Source organism: Ursus maritimus, unplaced genomic scaffold, assembly GCF_017311325.1.
Source record: "Ursus maritimus isolate PB19 unplaced genomic scaffold, ASM1731132v1 scaffold_12, whole genome shotgun sequence".
Classification (NCBI taxonomy): domain Eukaryota; kingdom Metazoa; phylum Chordata; class Mammalia; order Carnivora; family Ursidae; genus Ursus; species Ursus maritimus.
The window spans coordinates 21,775,148-21,790,242 of record NW_024423564.1 but is presented as its reverse complement, the minus strand read 5'-3'; the positions used below and the strand labels follow the sequence as shown (position 1 = coordinate 21,790,242).

The window sequence follows — 15,095 nt, the reverse complement described above, 5'->3', positions numbered from 1 at the left end:
GGTTGTTACTCAATTTAGTGGTTTTCAAACTGTGTTCTGTGCATCGACTGGCTGCCAGGCCCCCTCACTGCTTCAACGAGAGCAATCCAGGTTTTATCAGTCCTACAAAGTATAATTCCATATAATATATATTCATAATCAATGTAATGTTTCTTACTGGTTTGAAAACCGTTGTCTTACTTAAAATAACCATCATTTGGTAATTATCTAGCACAATCAACCTTATTTAAATTTTGTTTAAAATTCAAAGGTATTTATATTCCAGTCATAATTAATCCTATCATCCTTTTTAAAAAGACAGAAGTTCTCTTTACTTGCTCTTATTTTAATTGTGGTGTCAGAGAAAGAAGTTTCAAAAAATACTAAGTTCCCATTCTTCTCTCCTCACCATTTTAGACACAGTGAATGCCCAATAAGTAATCTTTGAACAAATAATTTACGTAGGTAGATTAGATACATAGGGAGAACAGTTTTCTTCAGGAAGAAAAGGAGAAACTCAAACTCTTTGGAAATAATGTCTAAAAGTTGCTGTGTAAGACAGAGATGGGATGTCAGCTAAGTTCTCTCCAAAATTTATACTTCTCTCATTTACTTTAAGTCTTCGTAGGCTCAAAGTCCAGGATTGTTTTTCTTTCAGGCAAATTCAAGATTTTTTTCCATGTGATAGAACATAAATATTTTTTGTTTTGTTAAAGTTGACAAAAATTCAACTCATTAGTATTTAGACAGATCAGTGAATTTAGTGCCTCATGTTATTGGAACAAGTAATTTGTGTTAAACTTAGGTATCTGAACCAGGGAGGTTCTCAGAAGAAAGAAGGGTATTGGGTAGGCAAAGTCATAAATGCTGACCACACCACTTAAGACTAATATTGGATTAGTTTAAGATACAATAGCAATCTCCTGTTTTGCCCACCATTTCAAGTAATCCCACAAAAAACTTTTTGGAGTGTTCATTGTACAGTCTCATTGAGATGAAGAAAAAAATGGTTTCAAGGAGCCTTTTACTTCAAAGACACAAGATGTACAACCATTAACCAAATAAATAATAGTGAGGTATCACATGATAAGGTCCCCGTACAACTGCTAGATATGCGGTGTCTGTATACAGACAATACTGCGTGATTCTGACGAAAGAGAATTCTCTAAGGGCGAGGATGGGGCTGTGGAGGGTATGGGGGGAGGTTGGAGATTTTCACAGAGAAGGAGGACCTGAACTAGAACTTAAAGAATAAATGGGATTTAGACACATAAAACTGGCTTTGGAAGGAGGGTCACAAAGGGTGCACTGAAGGAAGACACCAGATTAATTCAGGCAAGGCAGTGAGAAAAAATAATTTCTCTTTACACTGTCCACTATTAAAATTCGTAAGATTTCAAAGAAGCCAGAGATTTTGGAAATTATTGATTGATTAAGAACATCTTTATGTTTCCTGATATCAGAAAAAGGCCTTAAGGGAGAAATGGCTTCTCGATGGAGTCAGCAGCGGAAAAGAACAAGAAGAGATGAAGAAGCAAAATCAACAAGACCAGCACCAGATCCAGGTTCTAGAACAAAGTATCCTCAGGTATGGCCCTCACTGACATACTTCACAGCTTCTTTTATTTTGACTTTGCCCCACATTGTATGTATAAGAGCCATCCTTATGTTTAGGGACATAATCAGATCTTCCACTTGGATTTTTAATAAAGACCAAGGCAACACCAGAGGCAATAGAAATTTCACTATAAATATCCCCGACACATAGCAACACAAGATTTATTTTTTAAATACACATTAGTGCTTTACCCAAAACTCTCCAAGCCTATTTCCTCATCTATAAAATGGTAGTAACAATATCTTACAGTTGTTGAGCAAATAAAAAATATATGTATTTTGTATATTGTAGCTAAACTACTGATGTCTACCTGGCACATAATGGGTGATCGAAAAACAGTCCTTCTTCACAGCCCCAAACCCCACTCTCACCTTAGGACATGACAACTCTATGGGTGTGTTTACACTGTCCCTCTGTCATCCCTTTCCCAGGCTCTCCCCAGTCACAACCATACTTTGGAAGAGAAGACACTGTAGGAACACTTCACTAGCATTTCCTTTCTTCTACTTCCCTAATTATTTGGTCACTGGTGTTGACCTCACTTTTCGATGTCCTTCCCTGCCCATCATACACAATCAGTCCCGAGTCAGCAACTTGTGACATAACAAGGAAAGTTTTTAAATTGCCTTGGCTTAAAATGAGGTGATGGACATGAAAAAAAAATTGGAAAGCTGGAATAGAAGATGGGGTTATTAGTATTATCACAAAATATAGATAGCATGGAAGAAAGAGATGTGGGAAATGTCCGAATCATTTTCTAACCTATGTGTGGAAAAAAGATGAGATTTCTTGTGGTATAATAATGACAATAATTTAAAGCCTATGGATCTTTGAAACATAGATAGCTTTCAAAATCTCACTCACTGCAAATTTGTTCTCTTTAGTGAGAACTATAGGAAAGACCTAGAAGGTGAAAATATCCCGTAGCTGTACGAACACATTCTGTCCATCCTCACCACACTATATGGACAGATTGCATTAAGCTTCAAATCGACAACATGGTGGAAAAACTTCCTTTTTAAACTCATTCTTTTTGCTTGCCTAATTTCATACACTTGTATATTTAAGAGCTAAAGTCATTGACTACCCATTCTTATTGAATTATTTTTTAAATTAACAATTCTTAAAAAGTTATATTGTAATCATTGAAATGTTTACATTTATGAACCCCTCAGTTGCTTGCTCAAAGATGTAAAGGGCTTCTGAATGGTAGATAACAAATACGTAAAAATAACTCAATAAGTCAACTCTACAGTTTGGAAAACTTGATCCTTTGTAAGGCGTCCCTTACCAAGAGCTTCTTACCAAAGTCTGGCTTAGCTGATGATTACTTTCTCGTCATCAACACAGAACTTTATCTCCGAAGGAGTTCTGAATTTAATCCCTGCATATCCTGTGCTCTGCAGACACCTCCATGCTTTCCTTCAGAGCCCCCTGGTTAAGAGTCTTTGCCCTTACTGAACACCTACAACTTTCTCTGCACTCGATGATCATTGAAGTGGCTACATAGACTCAGACTCCATTAACAAGTTTGGGCAGCATTGAAAGTAATCCCAGAGAACTTACTAGGGTTCTACTGATTGCTTTCGATCTTGCCTGAATGCTCTGAGAAGCACATAAGCTTCTAGTAGTATTGACCGTGGCTTGCCTAGCTAGAGTCCCTATCTGACCAAAAAAAATAAATAAATAAAAAGGAGGAGGAGCAGGAAGAAGTAAAGAAACCATATTTATCAGCCATATTACCCGCCAGGTACTTTTCATATATCATCCCATTTAATCTTCAGAACCTTGTGACACGGTGTTGAAGAATTCACACAAGTAGGAAGTGGTGGATCAGAAACTCACTCATTTGGCTACCGGATGCTGCCTATACAGTGACAGCACACAGCATTGCAGACCACACACCATGGTCTGAAGAGCTATTCTGTCTAATAGGAAGTGTTTAAAGCATGTTCTGTCCCTTGGTTCTCCTTCCTCCAAACAGCTCCTACCACACTCCGGATGTTCTTCCGTGTCGCTCTAGTGTCTGTATTACACAACCACTTCCGTATCTATACGTTACCCAATGTCTGCCATCTTATTACGTCTTATTAAGGCTTTACTTTTCTTTCATTTTTTGTTTTAATTGAAATATAGTTGACCTATAATATTATATCAGTTTCAAGTGTACAGTGTCGTGATTCAACAGCTCTATACGTTACACGATGCTCACTGTGGGAAGTGTAGTCACCATCTATCACCAGACGATGTTATTACAATGTTATTGACTGGATTCCCTGTGCCGGGCTTTTCACTCCTGTGACTTCCCTACAACTTTGTTTTCAATCTTCAGGATGTCATTAGCCATCAGGACTCCTTTATTAACACCAAATGATGTTAAGCCCCAAGTACAAATAATAATGACAGGAATGGTTCATTTTTAAATGATCTTGTACAATTTGCAAAGCACTTGCACCTACATTAAGCCATTTCGTTCTCACAGCAATCCGAGAAAGATAGCACTGACACCTCCGTGGCAGAGACGACGGAAGAGGCTCAGAGAGGATAAGGGACTTAATTAAGGTCACAGAGTCATTAAAGAGTAAACTTGGGCCTCAAAGCAAGTCAGGTTCGGTGCTCTCCCGCTCTAAAACTAAAGGAGTGTTGTGGGTGTAAATGTTCTGGAAATGGTAAAACACTCACGCCTCATAACAAATTGCTTTGTTTAAGGAACGGTCCCCAAAAGACGTATTTGCAAAGAGTTAGAAAAGAATTTGCACCGCTGGGACCCACGTAGGCATGTTTATCTGGTTAAAAATGGGCAGGGAACAGAATGTTCCGAAGCAACATAGGGAGACACAAAATATCCGTGCCTCGTCTGCAGCCTCCACGGCTGCCCAGCGTTATAGAAATCATGTTGCCAAAGCAGCTTTACCTGATAACTGAACGCTTTCTTCTCAGATATTTCTAAAGCGGCTAAACAAGCCGGTGTGTGTTTTTAAAATCAATCTTTCTCCAAAACAACTACCCCAGTCCCTCAGGAGCTTTTCTTACCAGCTACACAGAGTACATTTTCCTGTCAGCTCCAAGAAGCAACCAAGTCAACGGACGGCCGTTGAAGCCGGCAGAGCCATCCTCCTGCTCTAAGCCCAGAAAGCGTCCCAAAGCCTGAATGTGGTTTATCACTTGACTTAGGTGACTGCTCAAGGGTGACATTTGCCATCTGCCAGGCCTCTCAGCTACAGGATAAGCTTCTAATGGGAACATCAAAATAGAAACGGTGCTATTACCTCAGAGTGTGTAGCAGGGCCAGGCTGCCCCCAGAGTTTTCATTCCCACTACTTCGTCCACGGTCTTGTGAGGTGAAGTGAAAGAGCGTGGCCTTTGGCCTTCAAATCCCTGTTCTGCCAACCATAGCGCGTAGAAGCTTAGACGAGTTCTTTCATCTCTTTGGGCCTCAGTTTCCTGGTCAGTAATAGTGGGACAATTAGAGGAACTTCTCGGGACTTTATGAGTAAAGCAGCTTCTGGAGTGCCTGACACATGGTAGGTGTTCAAAAAATGTTAGATCCTATTCCTTATTAGGAGTCAAAAATAATTAAAAGAAAGATGGGGATGTTTATCTTTTGGCCAAGATCTCTCATTTCTTTATGCCACTACAAAGAATCTTTTTCTTTGAGTAAACTGAGATTACCACCCAACTGGGATTCCTTCCATTCAGAAATAATTGATGGGTTTTCTTTATGGCTTGAAGACCGTGATGCTAACACCAGCAGTTAATTTTTACACAGGATGTGTTATAGACCAGGTGCTGTGTTAAACACTTCATGTAGATTATTTCACTGAATTCTCACAACCGTCTTATGAGGTAGATAACATTTAATAGGTGAGGAAAAAAATGACATTTGTAGATACTAAGTTGCCCTGACTCATATAGCTAAAAAAATTAAGATTCAGGATTTAAAATCTAATTAAAAGGCTTAATTATAAAAATAAATTATGCCTCAGATCCTGCAGACAACTTTTATAGAAGTTAAATCCTGTAAATGTTACCCTTTTACAGCACTTATTATTTCCAGTCCTTGCAATGATCTCACTCTCTTGCGTGCATCATTTTATATAGACCTTCAGATGACTCCACCATATTGAAAATACTCAGAGGTCCACTGACTCACACCTAACCTTTAAGTAAAACATGTCTGCTTATTCATCCTCTCATCTTTTCTTTCAGGGAAGCAACATTTCAGAAAATAAGTAGGTTTCCATGGTTTTTGTCTCAGAGACACATTCTTAGCTTTGGAACAGTATTAGTGAGTATTTTGCCTGGTGCCCTGATGAATGCCTTAAGAGGAAATGTTCCCAGGAGGAAAATGATATTGAACATCTCCTTCTGAATCACTTTGCTTAAATAGAGTTTCAGTTTGCCTCCCAAATGAGCCCTGTTCTTACTGTGACCACTGAACCGTTTACTTCCTGATTGTAAGCACAGGTGCAAATCCAACATTGACTTCTCAGTCCAGACAGCCATGTGCACACATTTATAGGCTCAGAAATCCTCTTCTGTCACGTCTGTTGCTTTCCTCCATCCAATAGCCTACACCCAAAATGACACCCCCCCCCCAAGCTCCCTCAGAAGTATCCAAAGGAGCTATGTCGTTCGCATTCTAGATTCCTCTTTCCGATGCGGCTGTCCAACTGTTCTCCACGACTCCCTCTGCCAAAATGCCTTGCATCGAGCTGCCCTCCAGACACTTGCTACTTTTTGAACTGCGTCCAAAGACCTCTGACTTTAACTGGAGCACACAGAGCGCCTGAGAGAAATGTCATGAGCATAAAATGCAAAAGGTTAACTGCCAAGGAGAATGAGGCAAGCGCACTCCTTTCCCTTTGAGAAGGATTATCTGCGTATGATTAAATGTTCTCTAGAAAGGATTTTTTTTTCATATTCCAAAGCACCTTTCTGACCCTCTGCCTTCTTTAATGAGCTTCCCTTTGTCTCCAAGTGGCTAGAAACTACCTGTCTGTATGGTGCTAACAGGAAGCTGCGTGAAGGAGTGGATTTCTGTGTGATTGCATGCCATGCGAAAATCTGAGCAACGGGCCATTACTGCGGCTGCCACCACCTCACATGAGTTAAGGGAAATTCCTCCACAAATGGAGATGCAGTATTAGGAAATGCATTCTGCTCAATATCACATAAAGCAATAATCTACTCAGTTAACTCAGAAAAAGAGCAGGCAAGATTCAATTTCAAGAAAGCAACCCAAAGGATTGATGTAGAAATATAAAGGTTAAATGATTTTGTTGCTGGTTGTGGTTTATCAAAGTTCAGCTCGTTAGGATTTCTATCACATTTAACCCCTGCATGATGCTTGGGTCTACCTGTGAGGGCCAGCTGTGCCTGAATGAAACTAACAGCTCATCCAACACAGCGAGGAAGGCTGCATGAAAAATAATCACATTCGAAATGTTCCTGCTTTCCTGCCCCGACCCAGCCAGCCACAGCTAACATCACATGTGGGAGAGAGACACAAGCTGCTCTTCTGTGACGATACGAGAGAAAAGAGAAAGGGGAAAAAGGCAAAAAAAAAAAAAAAAAAAAGAGAGAGAGAGAGAGAGAGAACCCACCATTTGTTTCTTCTTAAATTTGCTGTTGCCTAGAAACACTTAAGAAATTATTCTGAAGCAATTACGCGAGTCAAAATCATTCCGAGCATGTTTTTCACTATCCATATTTGACTAATTGGTTTATCAGATTTGCAAGAGTTCATCTGTTGTTGTTTTTAATTTCCCAGATATTCTGATTATTTTTAATTCAGAAGACTTTTTAATTTCACAAAAAGAGCAAAATAAATCAAATTTCCAGCAAAAAAAAAAAGGAAGAAATCTATCCCCCAACCCCCACCAGAGAAAGCCTAGTACAATGCCTAGCACATAGTAGGAATTCCTGTGACTACCTAGCTTAATAAATGAATGAACGGAAAAATATGGATGATCAATGAATGGATGGATGGATGGTTGGCTGAATGGATGGCCAGACTTGAACATACCACCTATTAAAGGGACCAGCTAAAGATTACACAATGACTTGAACATTAAGGAACTAAAAAGGAAAGCCTTGAAATTCTTTAAAAAATAAAAAAGAATAAGTACCCAACTATCTTGAGTCAAGGGGAAAGTTACATGGCAGTGGTACCCCTGGTTTCTGAGGCCACTGTTGATGGCTCACCATCTCTTCACTTTCTCACCTCTCCCCTCTTATATATGCTCTTTTATTTCCTTATCCCCCATGTCCCAGCCTTCTCTGTTGTTCACACCTGCCAATCTCATCCATAGGTTAATAGAAATAAGGGTTAAATTTACACAGAATAAACACTCCCTCACCATGGTAGGCCAAAAGGTAGATTAGAATAACACCACTCCACTGAAATTCAATAATAACAGCTGCTCTTTATGGAGCACGTATTATGTCCTAAACATTATTCTGAGAATGATAATTCTCTGGAAGTCTGATTGGTGTTGTTTCACATATAAGGACACAAAAACACAGAAAGCTGTAAAACTAATAACAGTCAAGCCATGAGTCACACGTAAATCTTTCTGACTCCAGAGCCATTCCACCATGACTCACTCTTATTCTTGATTCAGTTCAATAAACATTTATAAAGAACCCCCCACTTCGAACCCATCTTCATCTTCTAGAGGAGATTGAGAACCATAAGTGCTTCAAAGCAAATATTTATTTATGTTTACCTCGCCTTAGATCTTTTAACTTTACAAAGTGATTTTACATTAATTATTTCATTCAAAACAACATTCAGTAACTGGAAAGACAAATTTAAAACCATTAGCATGGATGTCATAAATCTTTGGCTGTGTTGCCCTGAGTAAAGAAGGAAGAAAGGAGTAAATGAACAAAGGAGAAAGTGGGAGGGGGGTTAGTTGCAGTGATCCATCCTCCAGGTCATTGTCCTAAAGAATGTTCAAAGGCCGAGACTCTTTTGTATAATGTGATACCAAAGGGCCTAGGCTTCCCATTGCCCAAGATGGTCCCCACCCCAGCGCCAGCCCCTGGGCTAAATTTATCAGGTCAAAATCTTCCACACCACACCCCTTGGAATGAATCTTTTTTCTGCCACAAGGCAAGAAGTCCATTTAGACCACCCCAGACTAACTGATCTTGGTTGGTTATTCTATGTTATATTAAGGTTGGAATTTATATTTATGGGTCTTCAAATAATAGAGCCCTGTTCTTGGTATCAAATATGAACAATTAATACTAGAAGCAAAGCAAAAACGAAGTGGATAGAGAGTTGGAAATACAGTGGCTGCTCTATAATGCCGTTGGAGGCAAATGCTAAGAGTTGCAAGGCACAAAGCCAGTAATTATTTCTGAGTAGAGAAAGTCAATGGCTGTATACATCATTGGCCATGTTTTGCCATTTCATAATATGGTCACAAGTAGTTTATTTACTAAAAATATTTTTCCCCTACAACCTTTTTTTTTTTTAAAGAAAACAAGCTTCCCCGAGTCATGGATAAGCACATTTGCAGCTAACTTGCCATGTCCTGGAGATAGCAGTATTCGCAGGTCACTTGGGAAACTCATTACACCTACGTAGAGGTCAATTTGAATTATTATTAAAATTATTTAGCTCTTATTACGTGTTTGGCATGTACGACAAAGCTCTCTACAGGCTCTAATTAAAAGCCACACACCCGGTTTCTGTTCTCCCAGAACATTCAAGAAGCCCATACCACACCAACCTCCAGAGCATGCATTTATTTACATTCATTTGAAAAATTATGTTTGTAATCTGCACATGAAAGTGGCTGATTCTCTGAAAACCAGTTTGGTTTCTTATTTTTCATGGCAAATGAAACCCTTAATTTACAAAATATGATTCTGTTTAAGAGGGTTCGCTTTTCTACTAGATTATTATCTTCTAACGTTACCTGCCTACATGGCAGTTCCAAATCAGTATCATCTGCCCATGAGATAATTATTAATATCTACCAGTTATATTAGGAGATGAGAGTCACCCATGCAAAAGCTGCTCACATGTAACTATAAATTATTCAGCTTTTCTAAACATCTGCTCTGTTCCCAATTATCAGAGCCGACTGACACTTGTTTCAATGTCACTGCTGGGCTAGCTCTCTGCCTCTTGTTATCTTGAAGCTGCTGTGTTATACTGCTCCTCCTGTTCTTAAACGCTCAGGATTAGAGGCAGTAGATCTGGCTCCGGGCAAACTGAGAGTTTGTTGTATGCCAAATGCCCTTTAATTCTCTGGCATGCTTACCCATAGCATGTGACTGTTTGCACTGGTGGGTTAGCTCTTCCTTCTCATACACATGCCCTTTGGCAAAGTCTGATTATAAGGCAATTCTTGTCCTATGCCTGTGCATAGAAGTATTCTTCATTCTTTTTGATATGCTTTTATTTCAGTTTGGTGAATAAAATGTGCCTGACATGTAGTAAGTGCTTTTAAATAGTGTGTTAAATGGTTGATGAAATTTATCAGACCCCTAGTTTTTAAAAATAAAACAAACAAAAAAGCCTACCTTCTACTAGACTGCATGTTCTCAATTTTATGAGAAAATATTGTTTGATAATACCATGAAGCAAACTATCTATAAAGATAAAATATTTTTAAACTCTGATCCATTATTAATCACTCATTAGCCCATGACATATGACCAACACACTGCAGTCAAGATAACCTGGTTAAAATCATCAGCTACATGTGCTCAGTAGTATCGGTTGTGATTCCAAAGTTATTCATTTAACCCAGTTATGGTTAAAAAGTAAATAAAAAGATCTTTCTTTTTTCATCGTAAACCTTAGCCATTCAATAATAACTAGCTATCGTCAATAGAAACCATGTTAGTTTTGATAGATGATCCAGAAACATGTAAATTCCTTAATCGCCAGGCACAAAGCTGATTTATTTTTCTACTTTTACTGGCTAAGTACCTGAAGTGCAAGATACTAATGAGTAATTTTACAAATCAAAGAATAAAAATATGGAAAAATCTCATACAATTGGTGACTCAAAGATTCAATCCCGTAAGGCAATGCAATAGTTAGCATACCGGTTTTGATGCTTTTAAAAGATTCCATAATAGCAGTGGCTTAAACATGATTAGAAGGGTCATTTCTCCACACCCATAACAATCCTAGCTGGGAGACATTCAAGGGAAGAGGAGAAGCAACATCCCATGAGATGATCAATGATAGACAGGCCCTGTTTCTTTCTGTCTTGTTGCTTTGCTTCCTAAGAGACACCCAGGTCGGATGGCCAAAGACAGCTCACCACCACCACGTCCACATTCCAGCGTAGGAAGGGGAGGATAAATGGAGGGCAAACAGTTCTATTTTAAAGATATGACCTGAAAATTGCAGAGGTCACTTCTGCTAATATCCTATTAGCCAGAATTTAGCCACATGGCTCCATTTAAATGCAAAGGAGACTGGGAAATGTAGTCTGTAGCAGGGTAGCTGGGGAGACATATAAAACTCAAGGAGGTCTATTACCAAAAACAACAGGAGAAATGGGTTGGGGTGAGGGGGCCTTAGCAGGTTGTCAAAACAGACTAGCATATTATCTCATTTATAAAATAGATAACATTTGTTAAATAAACACCATCCCCATAAATGTTATGAAAATTCTAATAATGCTGGAGTGCTGTGTTGGTTTTCTGTCTAGAACTATATTTTTAAAGACAGGTGTGTCCTTGAACCTATATTAACACCCACACTTGCTCCAAAATCATTGATATTGGAGTTAAAGATCAAATCCCCAAATAGATCCGGTAGGTTTTCTTTTTTTTGTTGGAGTTGTCATTGATGGCCCTCCCCTCCCTAGCAGAGTAGGAAGAGAAAGGGCAAACTACTACATTATTGACTAATTCCTCTGTGTCATACCCTATGCTAGAGGCTTACAAACATGATTTCATTTACCTCCTGAAGATAACCTTTTGTAAATACTATCGTTATTCACCAAATGAGAAGATGGAAGCTTGGTTGGGCTAAGTAAATAAGCCAAGTGTGTTAGACTTGGTTAACTTTGGGCTCACTTTCTTGTTTCCATGGGTAGAACAGAAAACAAAAAAGACCTTCCCACAAAAACTCACAACATGTAGGTAAACCACCAGCCACCTCCTGTTCTCCCAAGATTCAGTGAGAAAGAAAGGAAAAAGAATCTGCATCCCAAGGGAAGAGTCAAAGATTACAACTGCTCACCACTCCAGGCCGAATTCAACACCCACTGGAAGCAAACACATTCTGAGAGCCTGTGAGTCCCAAAAGAAACTGGATCCTTCTTTGTCTAGCTTGGGGTGGGGCTGGTGAGGTGGTCCTAGCACTTCCATCAGCTGGTTTCAGAGGTATATCAGCAGTGGCACAGCCTGGATCAAGTCCTGCTGATTCAGGCCATCCCAGAGAAATGATCATTGGGCCCTTTTTGGGTGTAGTCCTGGCTTTTAATAAGAGAGCATGGGGTCCCCAAGAGGCAAACAGGTCATCAGTCTTTTCAAAGTATACAGCTAAAGCCAGTCACAAACTTAATTTCAAACATGGCATCAGTGATTACCTTCAAACTACAGTTTTATAATCAAATTACATCAGCTAGCTTTTATTTAAGACCTAAAACTTCTATGACTTTGAACAACAGTTTTGTATCCGAACAAAGAAAGGCTCTCTATAAAGTGGCTATAGCTGAGGGAGACCCCAGTCTCTGAAAGAGACTGTTCTAAGAGCTTCTACCAAAATCCAAACTCAAGCAGCCAAAAAAGAAAAGAAAAGAAAAAGAGAGCAAGGAAGAAAGAGAAGAAGGAAGGAAGAAAGGAAGGGAGGGAGGGAGAGAAAGAAAGAAAAAGGAAAAAAAAGGAAGAGAAAATTAAAAAAAAGAAAAGAGAAGAAAAGGAGACAAAGCCTTGACTTTAGTCCTGGTCAGAGCGTCCACTAAGCAGAAAAATTCCTAGTATAACACAATGACCCTAATGAAAGCCAGAACAGAAATATTACCTTTATATGTAATGAGTCAGCACTGTTACATGTGGGTGGACCCCAGCTAGGATGTCAATCTTCTCTTTCTTTGTTATGATAGCAAGTAAGAAATCCTTTCACACAGCTCTGCAAAATTAATGTCGCACCTAAGTTCATAAGAACCCACTTTTTAAAGTTTTGTTCCCATAGTGGTTAATTAGAAAGCTGTTAAAAGCCCAGGCTCTGTCGGCAGAGATTTGATTTCAAATTCTGTCCTGCCACAAGCTACCTGTAAGCCTCCAGGCCAGTTGCCTGTCTAGGCGCCCTGCTTGCTTATCTGTCAAATGGAAGTAATAATGGTTCTCATGGGGGTTGTTGGGAGGACTAATTAGGTCAATGCCTGATACAGTGGCGATATTCAATACATTTTAAAGGTTGTTACAATTGCTAGCAAAGAAAACGATGGAAAGTAGGATGTAACTTCCCTGAGTTCCAGCCTTTTTGGCCCCAGTGGCAAACTTCATTAGGTTGTTAGTCCTTGTTAACTCCACCAAAAACTGAAAGAGATAAATGGACACTTCGCAGCAGAAAAATTGCCTTCTGAAATAGCCCCTTCTTGGTGCATCCAGCATTTATGCACTGCCCTTTTTCTAAGACAAAAAATTGCATGTTGAAATTGGATTGGGGACATTATCTCGTGATGATTAAGGGAGGTTATTACTAGAACAGTGCATGAAATGAAAGCCACCTGCTTTCACCTAGGGAGCTCTTGAAAATAACCCTATTTTCCCCCAGCAAATAGGCAAGCAGAAGAAAGATTCCAATAATGGATAGCATTACAAATCCTTTTCCGTGTACTCTGCTTATCTAAATTGGCACATGATGCCTGCCCACCATCTCTCAGAAATCGTGAGAGGTGCTAACTCATCCATCGGGCCCCGCCTAACAGCCCAGGAGGCACCAAGAAGGAGATTTCTCTTTCCCCGCTGCCTGTTTCTCGTCAAACTGAATCAGCATTTCTGGGAGCTCAGTTCCCATTCAGAAAGGTAATACCTTCTAAAGACAGGCACAGCGGCGCTTAGGGAAAAAAAACCCATCTGCTGAGACATAAGCAGGTGAAGGTTAGGAAGTTAGCCCCTAGTGACCTCCCCAAAAGCTTTCCATGTGAAAAAGAGTTTTACATATATATAAATTTAGATTTATATGTAAAATTTTATATATACACACATTTGTATGTTTATGTATGTGTGCAATACGGATGAGCGTACATACATATATATGCAGACATGCACAGATATATATACACACATATATATTTCCCCAGTACTTCACGTATACTTGCTAAATTTTTCTCTCTACCCAAAACTTTTGGAAAAAGATTAGATATGAGTCCCCAATTTAAGCTCCGAATTTTTTTTTGAAGATTTCATTTATTTATTTGACAGAGAGAGAGAGACAGCCAGCGAGAGAGGGAACACAAGCAGGGGGAGTGGGAGAGGAAGCAGCAGGCTCCCAGCGGAGCAGGGACCCCGATGCAGGGCTCAATCCCAGGACTCTGGGATCAGACCCTGGGCCAAAGGCAAACACTTAATGACTGAGCCACCCAGGTGCCCCTAAGCCCCAAAGTTTTTTGCTTTAAATCAGGGTTGAGTATCCTTTTCATTATGAATGGTCACTGAGCCAGGAAAAAATCAATAAATGCATAAATAGATACAGATACAGAGAAATTTGAAAAGGAAGTTAACGCACATGGTAATTTTAAGTAAAAGTAAGGCTGATCAAATTCTATTCAACAAATAATAGTTTGGATTCCATATTATAGCCACACGGAAAAGAGAAATGATGAGGGAAAAGTACAAATATCAGAGAGATGGATATTTTAAAAATCCCTCATGAAGCATGTATCAAGCACCTAGCATACCAAGCACTGTTTTAGGCTCTCTCAACCTCAGCACCATTGACATTTTGGACCAGAGAAGTCTTTGTCGTGGGGGACTGTTTCGCACCTCCTACGATGTTTAGCAGCGTCCCTGGCGTCCACCGACGAGATGCCAGTGGCAAGTCCTCAAACTGTGACAGCCAACATGTCTCCAGCATTGCCAGATGGCCTCAGGGGGGAAGTCGCTGTCAGTTGAGACCCACTGTGCTATATATACAAAAATTGTGCCTACATACCGGTTGCAATTTTTGTTTTTTTGTTTGATTAAGATTTTAGTTATTTATTTGTCAGAGAGAGTAAGCACGAGTGGGGGAGCAGCAGGCAGAGAGAGAAGCAGACTCCCTGCTGAGCAGAGAGCCCGATCCAGGACTTGGTCTCAGGACCCTGGGATGATCACCTGAGCCAAAGGCAGACACTTAACCCACTGAGCCACCCAGGCGCCCTGCAATTTTTGTTTTATGTTCTTTAAGAACAGGCAATCCTCAAAAACTTGGTGCATTGTCTAGGGTGGAGCTCGTTAGACCTCCTCTTCCCCTGCCAGACTACTGTAGTGCCTCTGACTTCCGACCCTGGGCGGGGGGGGGGGGGGG

The 15,095-nt window shown here is 39.9% G+C and overlaps 1 protein-coding gene across 1 annotated transcript in view; it reads left to right on the top strand.

Moving 5' to 3' along the window:
* PALMD (palmdelphin) overlaps window positions 1-15,095 on the top strand; it is a 48,804-nt gene that overhangs the window by 20,322 nt on the left and 13,387 nt on the right. Inside the window, exon 3 of the mRNA XM_008697676.2 lies at window positions 1,443-1,567. Coding sequence (XP_008695898.2) covers window positions 1,443-1,567 — 125 coding nt within the window. The remainder of the gene's footprint in view (window positions 1-1,442; window positions 1,568-15,095) is intronic.